The following is a 15,461-nucleotide window of genomic DNA, read 5'->3' as shown; positions in this document are numbered from 1 at the left end:
TAGTTTAATATTGTTTTGGCTTGACATTTTATGAATTTTGCTTCGGAAGCCTCAAGATGCTCTTACCCTTCACATTCAGATTTGAAGTTTCTTACTTTAAATGGCCAAATAACACTATGAGTGAGACTCAACTCTGGCCAATCATAAAAACCTTATAATATCCGCAATTATTGCGAAGTACTTCTATTTAATGTTCTTCAGGCTTCAGAAAAATTGATTACCCTTCAAATGTTCTTTTCCTATTTACTTACTTACTTACCGTTTTACTCATAATTTAGCTAACCCTTAACTCTTTTTTCTCATATTCTTCCATTAGCTATCTGTCCTCATCATCTCTTAATCCAATACCGTCTGACCAGTATCTTACAATTTACACCATTAGTCAAATTTCATAGCAGTATAAAACGCTAAATGAATATCTGACCCACAGTATAGGAGCTGTCTGTCTGATTTGACGGTAACATGGAACTAGTAGAGACAACGTCCTCCAGCAAAACTGCGATAGAGAGCCTATATTAAAGCAATATTTAAATATATCACGAATGTGGGGGAGCCTAACGTCGCAAATAAAGGAAGGGTGGCGTTTCTCACCAGCAAACTTGGTGGTGGTGAGATAACCTCAATCCACTCACGTCTCTAAGGTAGAAAATTTTGTTAGAATACGGCTTCCTATGGTCTCTTGTAATGTATTTAGCCAATAGTGTTGACGTTGATTTCCGATGCAAAATAACTCATCGACACATGCCTGCAACTTTGAATTGGTTTACTACCTACCGAGAAATGTTATTGCAAGCGAAACCGGACAGTTACACCAAATAGGTATCCACACTTTATTCTGTGAAAAATCTATTGGTAAAAAAGAGTTTTAGCAATTAGTGTGAGTGAAAGCCAGTTGCGTATCCAAACCCTTCGCTTTTCCTGCTACGTTTTAAAAAGATACATTATCCTAAATTTTCAGCTCTTTTAAATCACCTCGATTTATACAGACCTTTGTACATTTGTCACCATATATATAGCTTGTTTTCCTTAACATTTCAGAATGCACTTGCCCAAAAATTGACCTAATAAAAGAATATAAGTCTAAGTGGTCATGCTTCATTTTTTCCACCACAAACGGCGAAACTTCACAAGTCATTAACACTGTCTATTGTGCTTTAGTTGTGTCATGTATATTCAATTGTTTTTCGTAACGAAAGAACAAAGATCATGTTTTTTTCCTTATTTGTGACTCGTTTATATTTACCACCTTTCATCTCTGTATTATTTGTAAATGTGAATTGATTGATTGGCTGTTATAATACACGCGCGACATGTGATATTCACATAAGCGATTTTAAGATCCAAACCTAAATTCCAATAGGTCTGGATGTGGCCGAATAACTGGGGGATACATTTATACCCTCGGGCCCCAATCTAAATCAGAACAAAGTGTTTTGGGTAACACGGTTTTAAATTTCATCATATATACAAATGTACAAATTTACCTAAACAAATATTACCACCCGGTTATTCAACCAACAATTGATACAAAAATATTCAATCTAAATTACAATAAATAGCAAAGTGGTTAGAAATATATGAAAATTACCGAAAACACCAAAAGGTGATTGTTATTCTATCCCTTCTGGTAGATCAAGTAAGATTCCGTTTGAGCGGCTGTTTTATAACACAAAGTGTTTCAATTTCTGGGAAAGTGCTCCAAATTACAGCCAAAAATGCACGATCCCAGTCAAAACCAAACCGCACAATCAAAGAGCGAGCAGTCAATATGGCAGCCGCCAAAATAATAACAATTAAAACAAACTAAATACAGTTCAGTAAGGAACATAGAGACTCAATAAAAACGATAGTAAAACCAAGAAAATTAAACGTTACAGTCTTAAATAGCATCAAAAATGTTAACAACATATACAAATAAAGAAAACGTAAGGAAGAGATCACAAATGTATGCATGGAGGGATTTTCACTTTCAAAATGGATCCAACAGCAATATCTTGTCCGTCTATTCTTCTTATTTATCGGCTACAACCTGTGACTGAAGATTATAATGGGTTCATATTTGGCGTCATGAGGTCAGTAATAATACATGTATAGAAACCTTTGTTGACCAAGTGAATTCATTTGTGGTTATTATGCCAAAAAAATCTGACAGGCAACATTCTCTTCATAACAGTTATTATTTTTTCATTTAGTTTACCATTTTGTTGTAAGTGCTGTTTTGTTATCATCACGTTTTACTCGTAAGCAAACACTAGTTTGAAGTGTTAATTTTTTTTGGTATATCACTGGTAACTGTGCGTGTTGTTATACACTGAATAAGTTTTTTTACTGAGATCCCCTACGCTACTCAACTTTCTTTTTTTCCCTTTTCTTCACCACCACTACCGAAAAATTTTATGAATGTTTTGGGCTTTCATTAATAGCTTTAATATGTATGTGGAAAAACTACCAATAAGCACAAAATAATGTATACAGTTGACGTTTTTAGCTCACTGTCTGTGCATGTACGGCACAACCACTTGTTATAAACAACTCTAGACTTTACTTGCATTAATTTTCGACCAACTTCATAGAGCAAAGTTTAATGTAGATCAAGAGAGCTCTTATCGGTACTACAGAAGATCGGTCTCCTGTTGCGACGCAACCTCCATGAATCGCTCAAGCTTTTTCATCGAATATTTTAGTCCTCCTGACATTCATATTCTAATGAATGAATATTTATCCTCCCGTTTCTATGACCAATGTGTCTTATAACATTTCAAAGAAACTGAGTAACCATGCGATCCCGTCTGTAGACTGGCATGCATAGTGTAACACATTTTTATTTGGAAATAAATCACTATTGTGACTATGACCAAACTTCTGGCTAGAAAATTGCGGAAATCATGACCTTTATAGGGATTTAAAAGAAATCTATAACATTGACGTGTGGACTAAATATTGACTTTTTAAAAGTTGTGTCTCTCATCCATTATATATGTACGATATTACAACCCCTGTTATTTGCCACAACAAAAAAGTTCTAATATTCGAAATCCAGCTGAAAAAATTGACAACAAGCCAAAAACCCCAATCAATGACTTAAGTCGAAAACGAAGTGTCCAACACAGATGAGGAAACGTACTTCTGTCTGTAATGATTAGCATTCAAAGTAACTTTCTGAACAGTTAGATGAAACCAAAGCCACTAGATTATTCTCAATCAGCTCGTTTCTCTGAAAAGACTACTAGGCTAATTTGTGTCACTCAAAATCAGTTTTTATACCTCAACGATGTTAAAACACTAGTAAATGCGAAAGCTCATGTATTGCTCAACAGTGACATTTGAAAGCAAGACAGCTTGAAATCTATCCGGCACAAGTAACTTGATAAATAAATTTTGTTTCTGAGAACGTTGGTAGATGTCATCTTTGCAGTTCTAGGAAACATTGGTTTACAGTAGGACTAATAAAATGAAAGTATGGGTAAATAAGAAAAATTTCACGGTAAAGAATCCATCGATACATCTATCACGTAACATACAATTAGCAGACGGATTAAGTAGAAGAATGTATGAGTAAAAGTGACATATTCTCCCGAAGAATATTTGTCAGGCGAAATGTGTAAAATTTCTTATTGCCTAAGCTATCACAACAAGTTGTGGCTGTTCTTTTTTTGTTCCAAAACAGTTCAGTATATAAACACCCTTACCATGTGAATCGAAACCTAGAAATCTCAGAAACCTCTGTATCTAAGATCTACTCTATCACAAGAACATCTTGAACAACCAAAGACTAAATTCTCAATCATTTCAATTTGCCTGTCGTCCCTTCATTTCCGGAATGTCATGCGGGTATCTGGAATACCACAAAGAAGGTCCACACATGGAATTTAGACGAAGTCAGTTTTTATAAGTTATGAATTGTTATTTGGAACAAAGTTTAAAATAGGATAAATTGAGGTGTCGCGAGTGAGCTATTCAACACTGCGTACGATCTTCATGTGTTTACCCTGGCGACCAGGTGCTTGTTTCGTTGTGTATGTGGCCATCACAATGTACAAAAATGGAAAGAAACCAAAAGGCTGATTTAACATAACGATAACTAATTTTTGACAGAACAAACACATACTATTTTTACGGGCATGATCAGCAATGTAAAACATGGGCCACAATTTCATCATCCTTAACATCTTCCTTGGTCACAACCCAGATTTTAAAACTTTTCACGTAATCCTCAAAAGCTTCAGAATTCAGATGAATATATAACTCTGCAATCACAGGCTCCATTGTGACACCAATATGATAATAATAAGTATTCGAATTAATGTAGTGACCAATATTTCCCGAAGTAGTTCAATTTAGTGCAGGTAGAACTAGATGAGCACAACTGGACGTATTAGTTTTGTGATTCACAATAAGCATTCAATTAAATAGAAAGGAATAACTAGATAGAACAAACACCACAGTAAAGTGTTGACTAATAGACTCATCATGTTAGCAAGTAGATCGATGTTCTAAGAATGTGCACATGCCTAAAACTGCTACAAAACATTCTCAAAAATTGAATTGTAGGAAAACAGAAAGGTAGACGTCTGCTTACCATAGACTAATGATAGAATAATGGCGGCATGTACTGCCTACAGACTTAAAGACAGATAACGAGATTAAACCAACAGTGGTTGATTAAGATGTTCGTGGAAAACATTAAATCCATAGGACATAGACGAGAAGGATTTCACACTGTTTTGTGTTTGTTAATTCTTTCTAACACATGGTTCCTATTGGTTTCATGTGCCCCACTCGAGCAAGCTGGAACTACATAACCTCGTGTTGAGTTGTCGAGTGCATCGATTTTCGGGCTGGATAAACTCAAGAGCACCAGTAACTGAGGAGACTCATGTTTCTAATTTTATGCTGGATTAGCTATTCTATTAAGACAACGTATAATATGCTAGCCCGGACCTTTACTTTAGGGCTTTGTGGTAGGCATCGAATGGTGAAACAACAGACAGTAAAGGACATAGTTATTAGTTTTCTTAACACCTTGTGTTACGTCTAATTATGAGTTTTTGCCCGTTCCAACTATTGAAGTACTGGCCGTCGATATTCGCAAATCACGAACCCAAGTAGGCAAGAGAACCAAAATTACAAATTAGATACCAAGTTTATTCGCAATTCACAAATAATCGACCAAAGTCGTTCTAACAACAATAATTATAACAATTACAAAACAAACCTTCAATTTTTTAGGTTCCTGGAGCAAAAACTCCCAAGCACCAAACCAAGGACAAAAGAAACCAAAATGTCGGAAAAGAATGATATAAACAAACAAGTTCAAAGGTTAAGTAAAACAAACGCATCCAAAAACACAGTAAAATTGATGTACAGTAAAAAGGTTTTAATCAGCCAAATGTCTTCAGTTCTCCCGTAACACCTTACGCTCTATATGCAGGGAAGTTTGTTTATTAGAACAGACTTCTTTATTGCAACCTTGACTTCCTTTCCTTCATTTGAACTTACTCCGCCTTGATAGATATCACAACTCATTGTTCTTTATTACTGAATTCTCTCATCTGGAGCGTTTTATCACAATTCACAAGAGCTATGGCTCTTGTCGCTACTATAGTATGAATTTAATCTAATAATTAATCATACCTCTGTCTCTTCCACTACTAAATGTTAGGCACTGTTTACCATTCATATACAAATGCCCTGCTGCTCCTCGATTTCTCTTTTTTCAGAATCTTGCTCTGAGGGGAAATTTGTGGAACTTCTGTCATCTGGAACAAACTGGGCGTTTTCTCAAGGTCATAGTCTACACCAAGCTCTCTGCAAGTCTACTTCATAACAACTATAAACTTAAAAAGTTGCAGTGCAACCAAATCTTAACACAATTTTGCCGAGATTGGATTTGGTGTGTAACGTGGACGCAATGCCACTTGGGAAAATATTTTGAAGACTACACAGTTTATTTGAACGAATGAACCGATATTCACTTTTATAGAATATATTTACTTAACAACCCTGCTTGGGATGCATACTGTGAACCAATAAATGTTGTAACTTTCAGATCATTCCCGTAAAACTGGCGTGTACCTGCACTTGCAGAAATATATTATTATTAGGTACATTCGTGTGGTTACTACAACATCTTCCCATTTGATCTATGTGAAACGAAGTAATGCAGCATATAGCGAAAACACCAATATGTCGCTGGAACTGTGATATAAATAATGTTCACTACAGAATCTACTAGAGAATGGGACAGCGTATATCAAGTCAGTGATTTATTTATAGGCTACCGATCGTTTATTAAGCCTTAAGTTAAGATGGTGTTCGGCCTACGATCAAATGCAACTGAAATTAGATAAGCTGTATTGAGAGCGTGATAATTTCGAATCCATCCACATAGTCGTTTTCAGAAAATCTTAATAGTGATATAGTTTTACTTTTCAAAGTGCGTTTTAGCAATTGGTTACAGAGACCAGTATAGGTTGTAGGAAGAGTGACTTCAATTCATTTGAGGTTCTCTGAACCGTAACCCAAAGTTTCTATTTAAACGACCATGTTTTCCTTGTGGGGCAAACATTTAAGTACTGTAGTGTTGAGGAATCATTATGTAAAATTCTGATGCAGAAAAAGGTTAGGCTTAAACTATTTGGGCCATTACTCCCAAATATCACACAATGTTTGATTCCAATGCAAAATAGTCTTTAACCAATCGGAATCACTTCGAGATTAGAATTCGCTGGTACAATAAAACACTAATAACCACGAAGCATGAAAACAAAAGACATCATAGTGTATGTTTAGTAGAAAGAGAATCGTTTGACTACAGAAAATCGACCATATTGATATGGAACAAAATTAGGTTTTAAATATGCCCACAACCGCTAAAAAGTATCCTTTTTAAAGCGTGCACTGAAAGAAATATGTGGGGGAACCAAACATATTTCATACAATGCTTTGTTTCCAACAGCTCCAATTCACTGATGAGCGTATTTCGTCGTTTTGCTTTATGGCGTAGTATCATACTGTTCCTCGAAAACAGCGAGCTCATAGGAAGTTTAAATCAATGAACCGAATATTTGTACAGTATAGGGGTTTCCGCTAATCCTATAGCATAACCACAATCGCAATTAGTTGGAGTATTAACTGGGGTGATGATTCCAAGCTCAAGACCCTTATATTCGGGAACATAAAAGACATCTAAATGAAAGTAAAAAAAGTACCTATGATTAGTTCGTATTACTGCAGTTATAGTGACAGAACGCTGTCAGAAAATATCTCGGTAAGCAATGATTACCACACCCTGTCGCAGATTCACACCTTCCACAGTACTGGTAGGTTGCGAAAAAACAAAAGAAAATGACACTTAAAAACCAGGCATCCAAAATAATTGAGTGCTTGTTTTAAATATAAAACTTAATAGTTACAGTTTTTGCGCTCCCTTTACGCTCCAGATACAACGATACATCTTTCCAATACAACTTTTTTGGGGAGGTAGGGCAACAAAGTCGTGGCACCGTAGTACTCGAGCATTGCTGTGTATTCATAATTAGGTACACATCCCCGTGCTTCTGACGTGGGTGTATGGACTGTCAGAAGAACGAAACCAGTGAAAGTGAAGCGTATAACTTCTTATACGACGGAGACACACATATTTAGTGGAACAGATGTGAAAAGTGATGGCTGCAACATGGTGACCACTACATCAAAAATCAGGGTGAAAATGCCTGACGGTGTTTAAAACTTCCTAATTCTATTCACAGTCCCACTGTTAGAGGCCATTCTACTGGAGAGCAGAAAAGCTTTCGGTGAATAGCAGTAAGCCGGATAATGAACCCCGCTTGGCGTTTGCAACAACATGGATGGACTGTGATGGTTATATTACGGGAAACCACATTGACATTTTGAACTCTTGGAGTAAGAGTGATCGCAGAATTAGTAAGAGTGAGCTCTGTTGATGTCTTGGAGACTGTCGGCTAAACGGTACTAGGACGTTAAATCACACCGTGGTTTATAAGAAAAGCTACAGCAGAACCGTAAACAATCATTGAAGGGCCAGCCATCACCACAATTTGTGATGGCACTGGTTCGCAACCACACGGCCTTTGAAGCTGAACATACAGTCAATGAGATGTACATTAGACTTTGAACACTTGGCTATCAGAAACGAGGGAACACTGAAACATTTGATTTACACATGAAGGACTTCTTTCAAGGAAGGAAATTACTATCACTTTCTTATGTGTTAATCCCCGTCCGATAATTTGAACCATGGACTACATTAAAATATGCATAAAGGGAACTGAATTCTTACATTGTTATTAAAAAGTACGGCATAATACTTGTCGACTTTTATTTCAGTATTCCTTAGGAACCTTCCCATATTTCACTGAAACCTACCGTTTTGGGATCCAGTGAACTTAGGTAACCTGAAAATTCCGTTTGCCTCGTCAAGGAGGGAACACTTTTGTGCTAGCATTACAAACATATGTTGCCTAGCTTTCATTGATTGGAAACACTGGTGCTATCGCCGGCAAAATTTTCAGTTATAAAGAAGGGTCCTCAATTGGTGTACCAGTGTTCTGACTTCGTCAAAACTTGTTGCTGCTAATGAGATTGTTAGATTGACTGCGGGTAAACTACTATCTGAAAATTACCTCCATAGAACAAGAATACTATGCACGCGCAGTGTCTAAAGATGCCACAAGTATTCGGAGTTTGACATCGTCTTTACCAGTCACACCTTTATAGTCCATGTATGCCTACTCAGTCAAATCACGAGTCAGAAGTGAAGAGGTTCGAAGTTATGCTTGAAAGGCTGTCGATTTATCGAGAACCGGTTGGCCTAAGCTGGCTAACGGCTACAAGTGATGCTTAGCACGGCGTAATCACTTGTGACATGGTGCAAATGCGTGTCCGATAACCTTCAGCTAGGTGAGTCCAGTAAAAATAGTGCGATCAGCATCAAATGTTGAAGGCTTAAAGAACTATTTATTTTGAGGATTTATTAGCCGCTACAACTTATATCCATCAAGGACCTCTCTGGAACATTTTATTTGCGCACGACAAATTACTGTGAGAAGCAACTTGTAATAAATACCAGCTTCGCCGTTTAGAATGGCTCTTATTGAGTTAGATGTGAGTAAAAGTTCATTTGATAATTATATAAAGCAACCTGATGAATTAAGGTTACCCCAATAAAAAAATTATACTTTGAAATCAGAAATGTACTTCTTGAGGTAATGTGGGACGGACAGCAGTCTAAAGAACCAAACCTAGTGTCATTCGCTTCTATTGCCTGTGAGTTATCCAAATGGTAAATCACTTATGGAAGGTGTGTGAAGCTGAATTTAATTTATAGTGGTATGGATGACTGCTCTTATGATCTATACAATGATTTTTTACTAGTCTATGTTAATCCTACGAAGGTCGCCCTAACCAAGTAATAATGTCATAAATTAAAATAAAGTAGATATTCCACACATTCCATTAACAATAAACTATCGAGAATTGATTACATTAGGAAGGGAAAAGAAGCCTTCAGTAATAAGAGTGCGACTAAAAATGACTCATTAAATCTTACCACTGTGAAGGCTAATGCTTTATTCTTCAACTTTGCTCTTCAACATTCAATTTAGAATTCCGAGATCCTTTAAGCAAGTCATTTGGCGGGCTTTACAAAGTTCTGCATACTCACGCGGCTTAGTGTCTGTCGGGATAGTTGGATACAAAATGGCCATCAGACCTTTACATCACCCAAGAATAATAAAAAAACACCCCAAGAAATGGCATCGTCACCACAGTGATCTGTACAAACGACTTGGGGACAAATGGAGGAAACCAAGAGGTATTGATAACAGAGTTCGACGAAGATTCAAGGGGCAGGTGCGTATGCCCAAAATTGGTTATGGAAGTGCCAAACGAACTCGTCATATCCACCCTGATGGCTTCAAGCATGTTGTGATCCGCAATGTGAAGGTGAGCCTTTTAATCTTCTGACCTGGTTTTTCAGGAGCTGGAGGTCCTACTTATGCAACATCGTACTCATGCTGCAGTAATCGCACATACTGTGGCAAGAAAAAATCGTGTCAAAATTGTTGAGCGTGCCAAACAACTCAGCATAAGAGTTGTTAACGCCAACGCTGGCTTGAGATCCACTGAGAATGAGTGATCAATAAATACAGGTTGGTATACGAAGCGTCTTCTCAGTTACTTCACGGTCAAACTGTACACTAGTTGATTGTCGAGCGTGATATTTAAACTTGAGAACTGTGCAGTTGTACTTATGAGGCGAGTTAATAATAAGACTGTTGATCAGATAACATTCAAAAGGGCTACCTGGCGGATATAATTTCCTCGTGTCTATCGAACTAACAAAACCTATAGCAGCTCTAGTCCACGTAAAAATTCCAACCTTATTGAGCCGTTTACTTCTAGTGTTGCCTTCACTGCGCTTCGGCTCAAGTCAATTCAGTAAAATAGTGAGTTTTCGATGTTAGCTTACGCGAGTGATCGTGCTACCACCCATTTTATTAGAAGTTGAATATAATAGTTAAGACGGACAATTTTCCCTTATAATGAAAAATATAGATGACTATTCAACGTGTATACGAGTTGCGACACGTTTATTCTCGTTATGTACAGTTGCCTGAATGTGTGCTTGCATTTATAGCCAATGTGTCCAAATTGAGTTACTCTGTAGACGAGCCCTTTAACGTGAAAGAATTCTAGGTTCACTCTGACGACGCAAAAGCCTTACGTCTTACCACTGAGTTATAGGATGCTCTCATTCTCGTTCAGGAGGCGCAGTTCAAGTGATCGGTTGCAGTTTTACTGTACCTAATGTGGAGACCTTACAAACTTTCGTGTTACATTACTTTCCCTTCTTAGTTTGTCGAATAAAGATGAATGTTGAGATCTGCTTTTTGTTAGTGAGGCAGATCGCTAGCTATAGGATCGTTACGTAATATTCATCTGTGCAAATACTACCGACATTGTTTAGATCTCAACAGTCTAGAGAGTAGGCTTTAGTTACATATCTGAACTATGATACTACTGGTCAGTGACAAGGACAGTAGCCATGAAGTAAGCTGCAGTTTAGTGTGTGAAGGTTCGTCCAGTATTTACGGGTATCTAAGTCCATGATTTTCCCACCGTCGAGCAGTCAAAAGTGGTGAACGCACCCTTGATAACTAAATCTGACATTCATCTACTTATGTGGGCTTCAGTACCGGTTAAAATTGCGCACACCAACTGGTATCTCGTGGAAGACCCCAGGAGTTTAGCTGTAGTTCTCAAGTCTCGAGACTATTGATAAATCCCAGTTACTTAAGATATTCATTCTTAGATGAAATTATATGATTAGTTTTCATGGTTGTTGGGGTTCCTTGGCATTATTGCTTCCTTCTCACTTAATGTATTTGGTGATAGGATCGATACTTGTTCCTTAACGAATCTCGAAGAATCTGACTGAATTGATATCCTTCTAAAGTGTCGGAAAAGGAAGACAAACTATAAAGTGGCATCGGCTCTTGAAGTCACCAACTTCTAGTCTGAGCCTTGTTGAAGGATGCAGACTACTTGGTTTGGGTCTGTGTGACTACTGTACCCAATGTTTGGAGACTGGGTGACCTGGCTCAGAAATGATTACCACGGCGTAAGTGTATTCACTCTTTGTCTTCCCCTGAACCGTGAAAGAGAAAACGCTTCATATCTCTCTTGCTGTACTATATCCTTATATACAATCTTCCTTTTATATATTACTGCCATTGATGTAACTACTTCTATGAATTTGGTGTTGATCTTGTTGTGCTAATGAGGTATGATCGGATGTATATATGTGCCTGGTCCTACGTTCTAGTTGACTGACTGTTACAATAATTCGGTTATTTGATCCTAGTACTCGAATTTATCTTTGAAAGTATAAATGCGCGAAGATCTTGTGTCCAAATAAACTTCGGAAGGAATCATGCCCATCTGCGAAGTCGTATACAGATCCATAAATTAATTATATTCGCCTGGAGGAGTAGAATTGATTATGGACTTATTGATGTTTTCGTAAGATTCACTTTACTATTTAGTCTTGCGTGAGTCCTATTTGATCTGGTACCTTGTATTTCTTATTCGTAGCTGAGTAGTCGGGTTTAAATTTAGTCGACTCATCTCTCAGTAACATTCTCACTAACTGGTAAGGGTTTATTTGACTTTTTGATGTTATTTATTGTCAGTGTAATAGTGATAATAGTTCAAGAGTACCGATTAATCAAAAACACGGAACGGTGTAGGTTAGCAAGTGTGTTTCAATAAAAGTACATCCGTGGATGAGAGTTAATATTACATACGTAATAAGAGTCGTCTAAATATCCTGATGGCTGTAACGCTGAATACAGCTTAAATAGTCTTGTTCTATCAGCTTCGTTCTATCATTTAGCTAGTAAACCTGTGCACCATTACCGTAGTGGAAGCTTTCAGGATTACGATTTTTCTCAATTTGTTAATTCGTTTACGTAATTAAACTGGTTTTAAATTTATAACCAAGATGAGTATTGTAGAATTATATTTAATAAAAGATTAAATCTATGATTAGAATTTGATATATTCTATGTATTTGCGAATATTGATATGTCAGTCATATATAAGTAACCTTAAGCTAAACTGTCCTCATCGATCCATGTGGTTTGTGGTATCATCTATAAAGAGAAAAAATGTCAGAAAGACAAAAGCATATGTGCAACAGCTGCAATAGGAAAGACACTTATAAGTTAAGTTATTCCATTTTCTAATTAACCGAGTCTAAATTTACACATCAATACTCGTACTGACATCGACTTGTTGGTTTACACTAGTTGTTTATTTTAGAGGAAAGAGGTGATTATCACTTGTATAATGTGATGAAAGCGGCTACCTTACAATAGATAGTAGCCTAATCCACATGAGGTAAAATTTACTGCAAGTGATATTCTCACCGCTTTAGTAGGAAAGTCATATGAAACTATTAATCTCGAAAAAAGACCGAGATGGTAGTACAAAGATTGTAGCAGAATTCGAAGCTAGTCTTTTTTTTATTTAATCTCCAATAAATCACTTTCCCTCTGACTCACCTTAATCATACAAGTTCAGCATCGTGCGTCAGAAAACCGTTAGCCAAATTATTTGCTTGTATCTTATATATAAATGAGACATCTAAGTGTAATCATATTGAGAAGAACAAGTGGAAGTATTCATATTGTAGTAATGGTGAATTGGATTATCTCAGTTTGACCTGTATTTATTCATTGTGGCAGTTACAATGAATTCTATATAGTGTTTAAACGTGCAATTATCTTACAGGGGGGTAGCATTTCTGATAGTTATGTACATATGTTTGTTCAGTCAAGTGGTTTGAGGCCTTTTTGACTTGGTAGTAGTTTTCATCACAGAATAACGTTGACGGAGAACCAAAAGGAATTTGGAAGCCATAATGTAATCTTCTAAGTCTCTCTAACACACGGAATAAAACTGTACTCAAGCGAACGTCACATCAACTAAGGAGCTGGGTTCATTTGATACATATCCTCGACCACAGTTGGTTCTCAGCCTAACGTATTAGTCGAGTCTTTGGTCCCGATGCATAGCATGTAGCTGTCCAGTTTTGAGGAGTTTCGAACTACGAGAGAACAGATATCGTACGCATTACGTAAAGTAATATGCTTCACCAAAGTAGACATCTATCGTCGCTTTAGATCAGTTTTTTTTGTTTTCGTTTGTTAATATTCTTTAACCAAAATGAAACAATAATCTGTCGAAGAGGGATGGCAACAGGAATTCTTTGCTCCACAATATGTTTCATCCTAAACTTATTACATGTTTAAAAGCAACGTTCAGAAAAATTAGCAGTTATCAAACACTTGTTCGCTATATACCTTCTCAGCAGCGTCGCACTTAAATTATCGGGTTTGTGGACATCAGTCTCCTTAGGAAGTATATATAGCCATACCAATAAACTGATTAGCAGAGGTAAGTCGATAAGCACTCACTTCATCTGCTTTCCAAGCGGCTTCAGAGCGTAACATGCTCTCTATATTATGAAGCGAGAATTTATTTGTCAACTACTTTTTCGTTTCAATTCAGTTATTTAGTATAGGTCAGAATTTGAGATCATAAATCGGTGTTCTGGAGGCCATTTGTTCCAATTCTGCCGTAATATAGGCTTTGAACCTCCAATCATTGTCCTAAATTCAGTAACGACCTAGTTTCATCGATGCACCAGCGCATGGTTAAAGTAATAAGAGTCGGGTCAATTATTACAAAATATCCTATTAACCCTATGGTTTTTATATTTTTTGAAATCACGGAAATTCTAACTAATTTAACAATGATACTCATCACCGACAAGTAAAAAAGGCTAGTTAATTATTATCATCTAATACTAAAAATAAAATTCTAAAAGCAATCATCATAGTAAAACTTACATTCATCATTTCACTATACTGTTTTAAGCATAATTTATCATGTAGATAACCGCTGATGTGAAATGGCTTGGAAACGGGGGGGATTGTAATACTGTTCAATACATCATATCTTTTGAAATTTGTTGGTAAAAGTAGAAAATTTACTTGCTGTGCTTCAAGAAATGGTCCATTTATAGACGGTGTGTAATGTACATCAACACAAGCGATAGCTGGTATAAAACCATCAGCTGAGGCGGTAACTATGTATTTGCCTTTTGTAAGAAGTCGATAATAATCACCAAATTGATCTGAAGAAGGGCAACAAGCAAACGTAACCTTTAAAAGTAGTAAATACACCTGTGATTGACACCTAATCCCCGTTTTCATTATGAAATCTATGATATTTTAGTAGTAAATAGATTGTATCTTACTATTAATACTTAAATGCTCAAAATCTAAATTCGGAGCTTACATTTCATTTTGTAAATTGATTTAAGAAAAATGACTTGGATTATTGACTTGTCGGGTCTTATTTATTTTTTTCATTAACTTCGTTACATATTTAGCAGCAAAATCCGACCATGGGTTTCCTCGTGGCACTACTAGGTAGTAGAAGAAACCTTGGCAGCTAACCTGTATGGAGATCAGCTCTTCTAGGGTCTCCAAACTTAAGACTCAAATCTTGTGGGCTGTACGATGTGTATTTTGATGTTTATGAATTGAATAAGTCTCGGCTTCCGACCGTTGCTGTTACCTTGACCTGGTGATCGGGCTTGCTCTTCGTGATAAACCAATCGAGCTATACTGGCTGGAACAATCGTTTCTCAAGGTCCTAAAATGCCAGATAGGTCGGTCGATGTGCGGAAAGACTAAAAGCAGCAAACCCAAGGTCTGAGGGCGAAGTCGTACTTCTGGCTATACAAAGGTGTGACGGCAGTAAGGTGTTTCCTTCAGACAACCGGCATAAAAGCGATGTTGTCTTCTCATAAGGCAGGGTGGAGCCCGAAAAAGTCGACCCTAAAAAAACACACCTCGCCGTATCCC

The 15,461-nt window shown here is 36.9% G+C and overlaps 1 protein-coding gene across 1 annotated transcript; it reads right to left on the bottom strand.

Annotated features, from left to right (window-relative positions):
• Positions 1–14,375: 14,375 nt before the first annotated feature.
• Smp_182620 (hypothetical protein) lies at positions 14,376–14,804 on the bottom strand (the record flags this gene model as incomplete). The annotated part of the gene is made up of 1 exon (XM_018788727.1): positions 14,376–14,804. One exon carries the CDS (start codon positions 14,802–14,804, stop codon positions 14,376–14,378), a length of 429 nt encoding a protein of 142 aa, XP_018654241.1.
• Positions 14,805–15,461: the final 657 nt, after the last annotated feature.

Source organism: Schistosoma mansoni, chromosome W (genome assembly GCF_000237925.1).
Source record: "Schistosoma mansoni strain Puerto Rico chromosome W, complete genome".
In the NCBI taxonomy this organism is placed as follows: Eukaryota; Metazoa; Platyhelminthes; class Trematoda; order Strigeidida; family Schistosomatidae; genus Schistosoma; species Schistosoma mansoni.
Note: the sequence above shows the minus strand (reverse complement) of the source record. Positions and strands in the feature narration are given on the sequence as shown.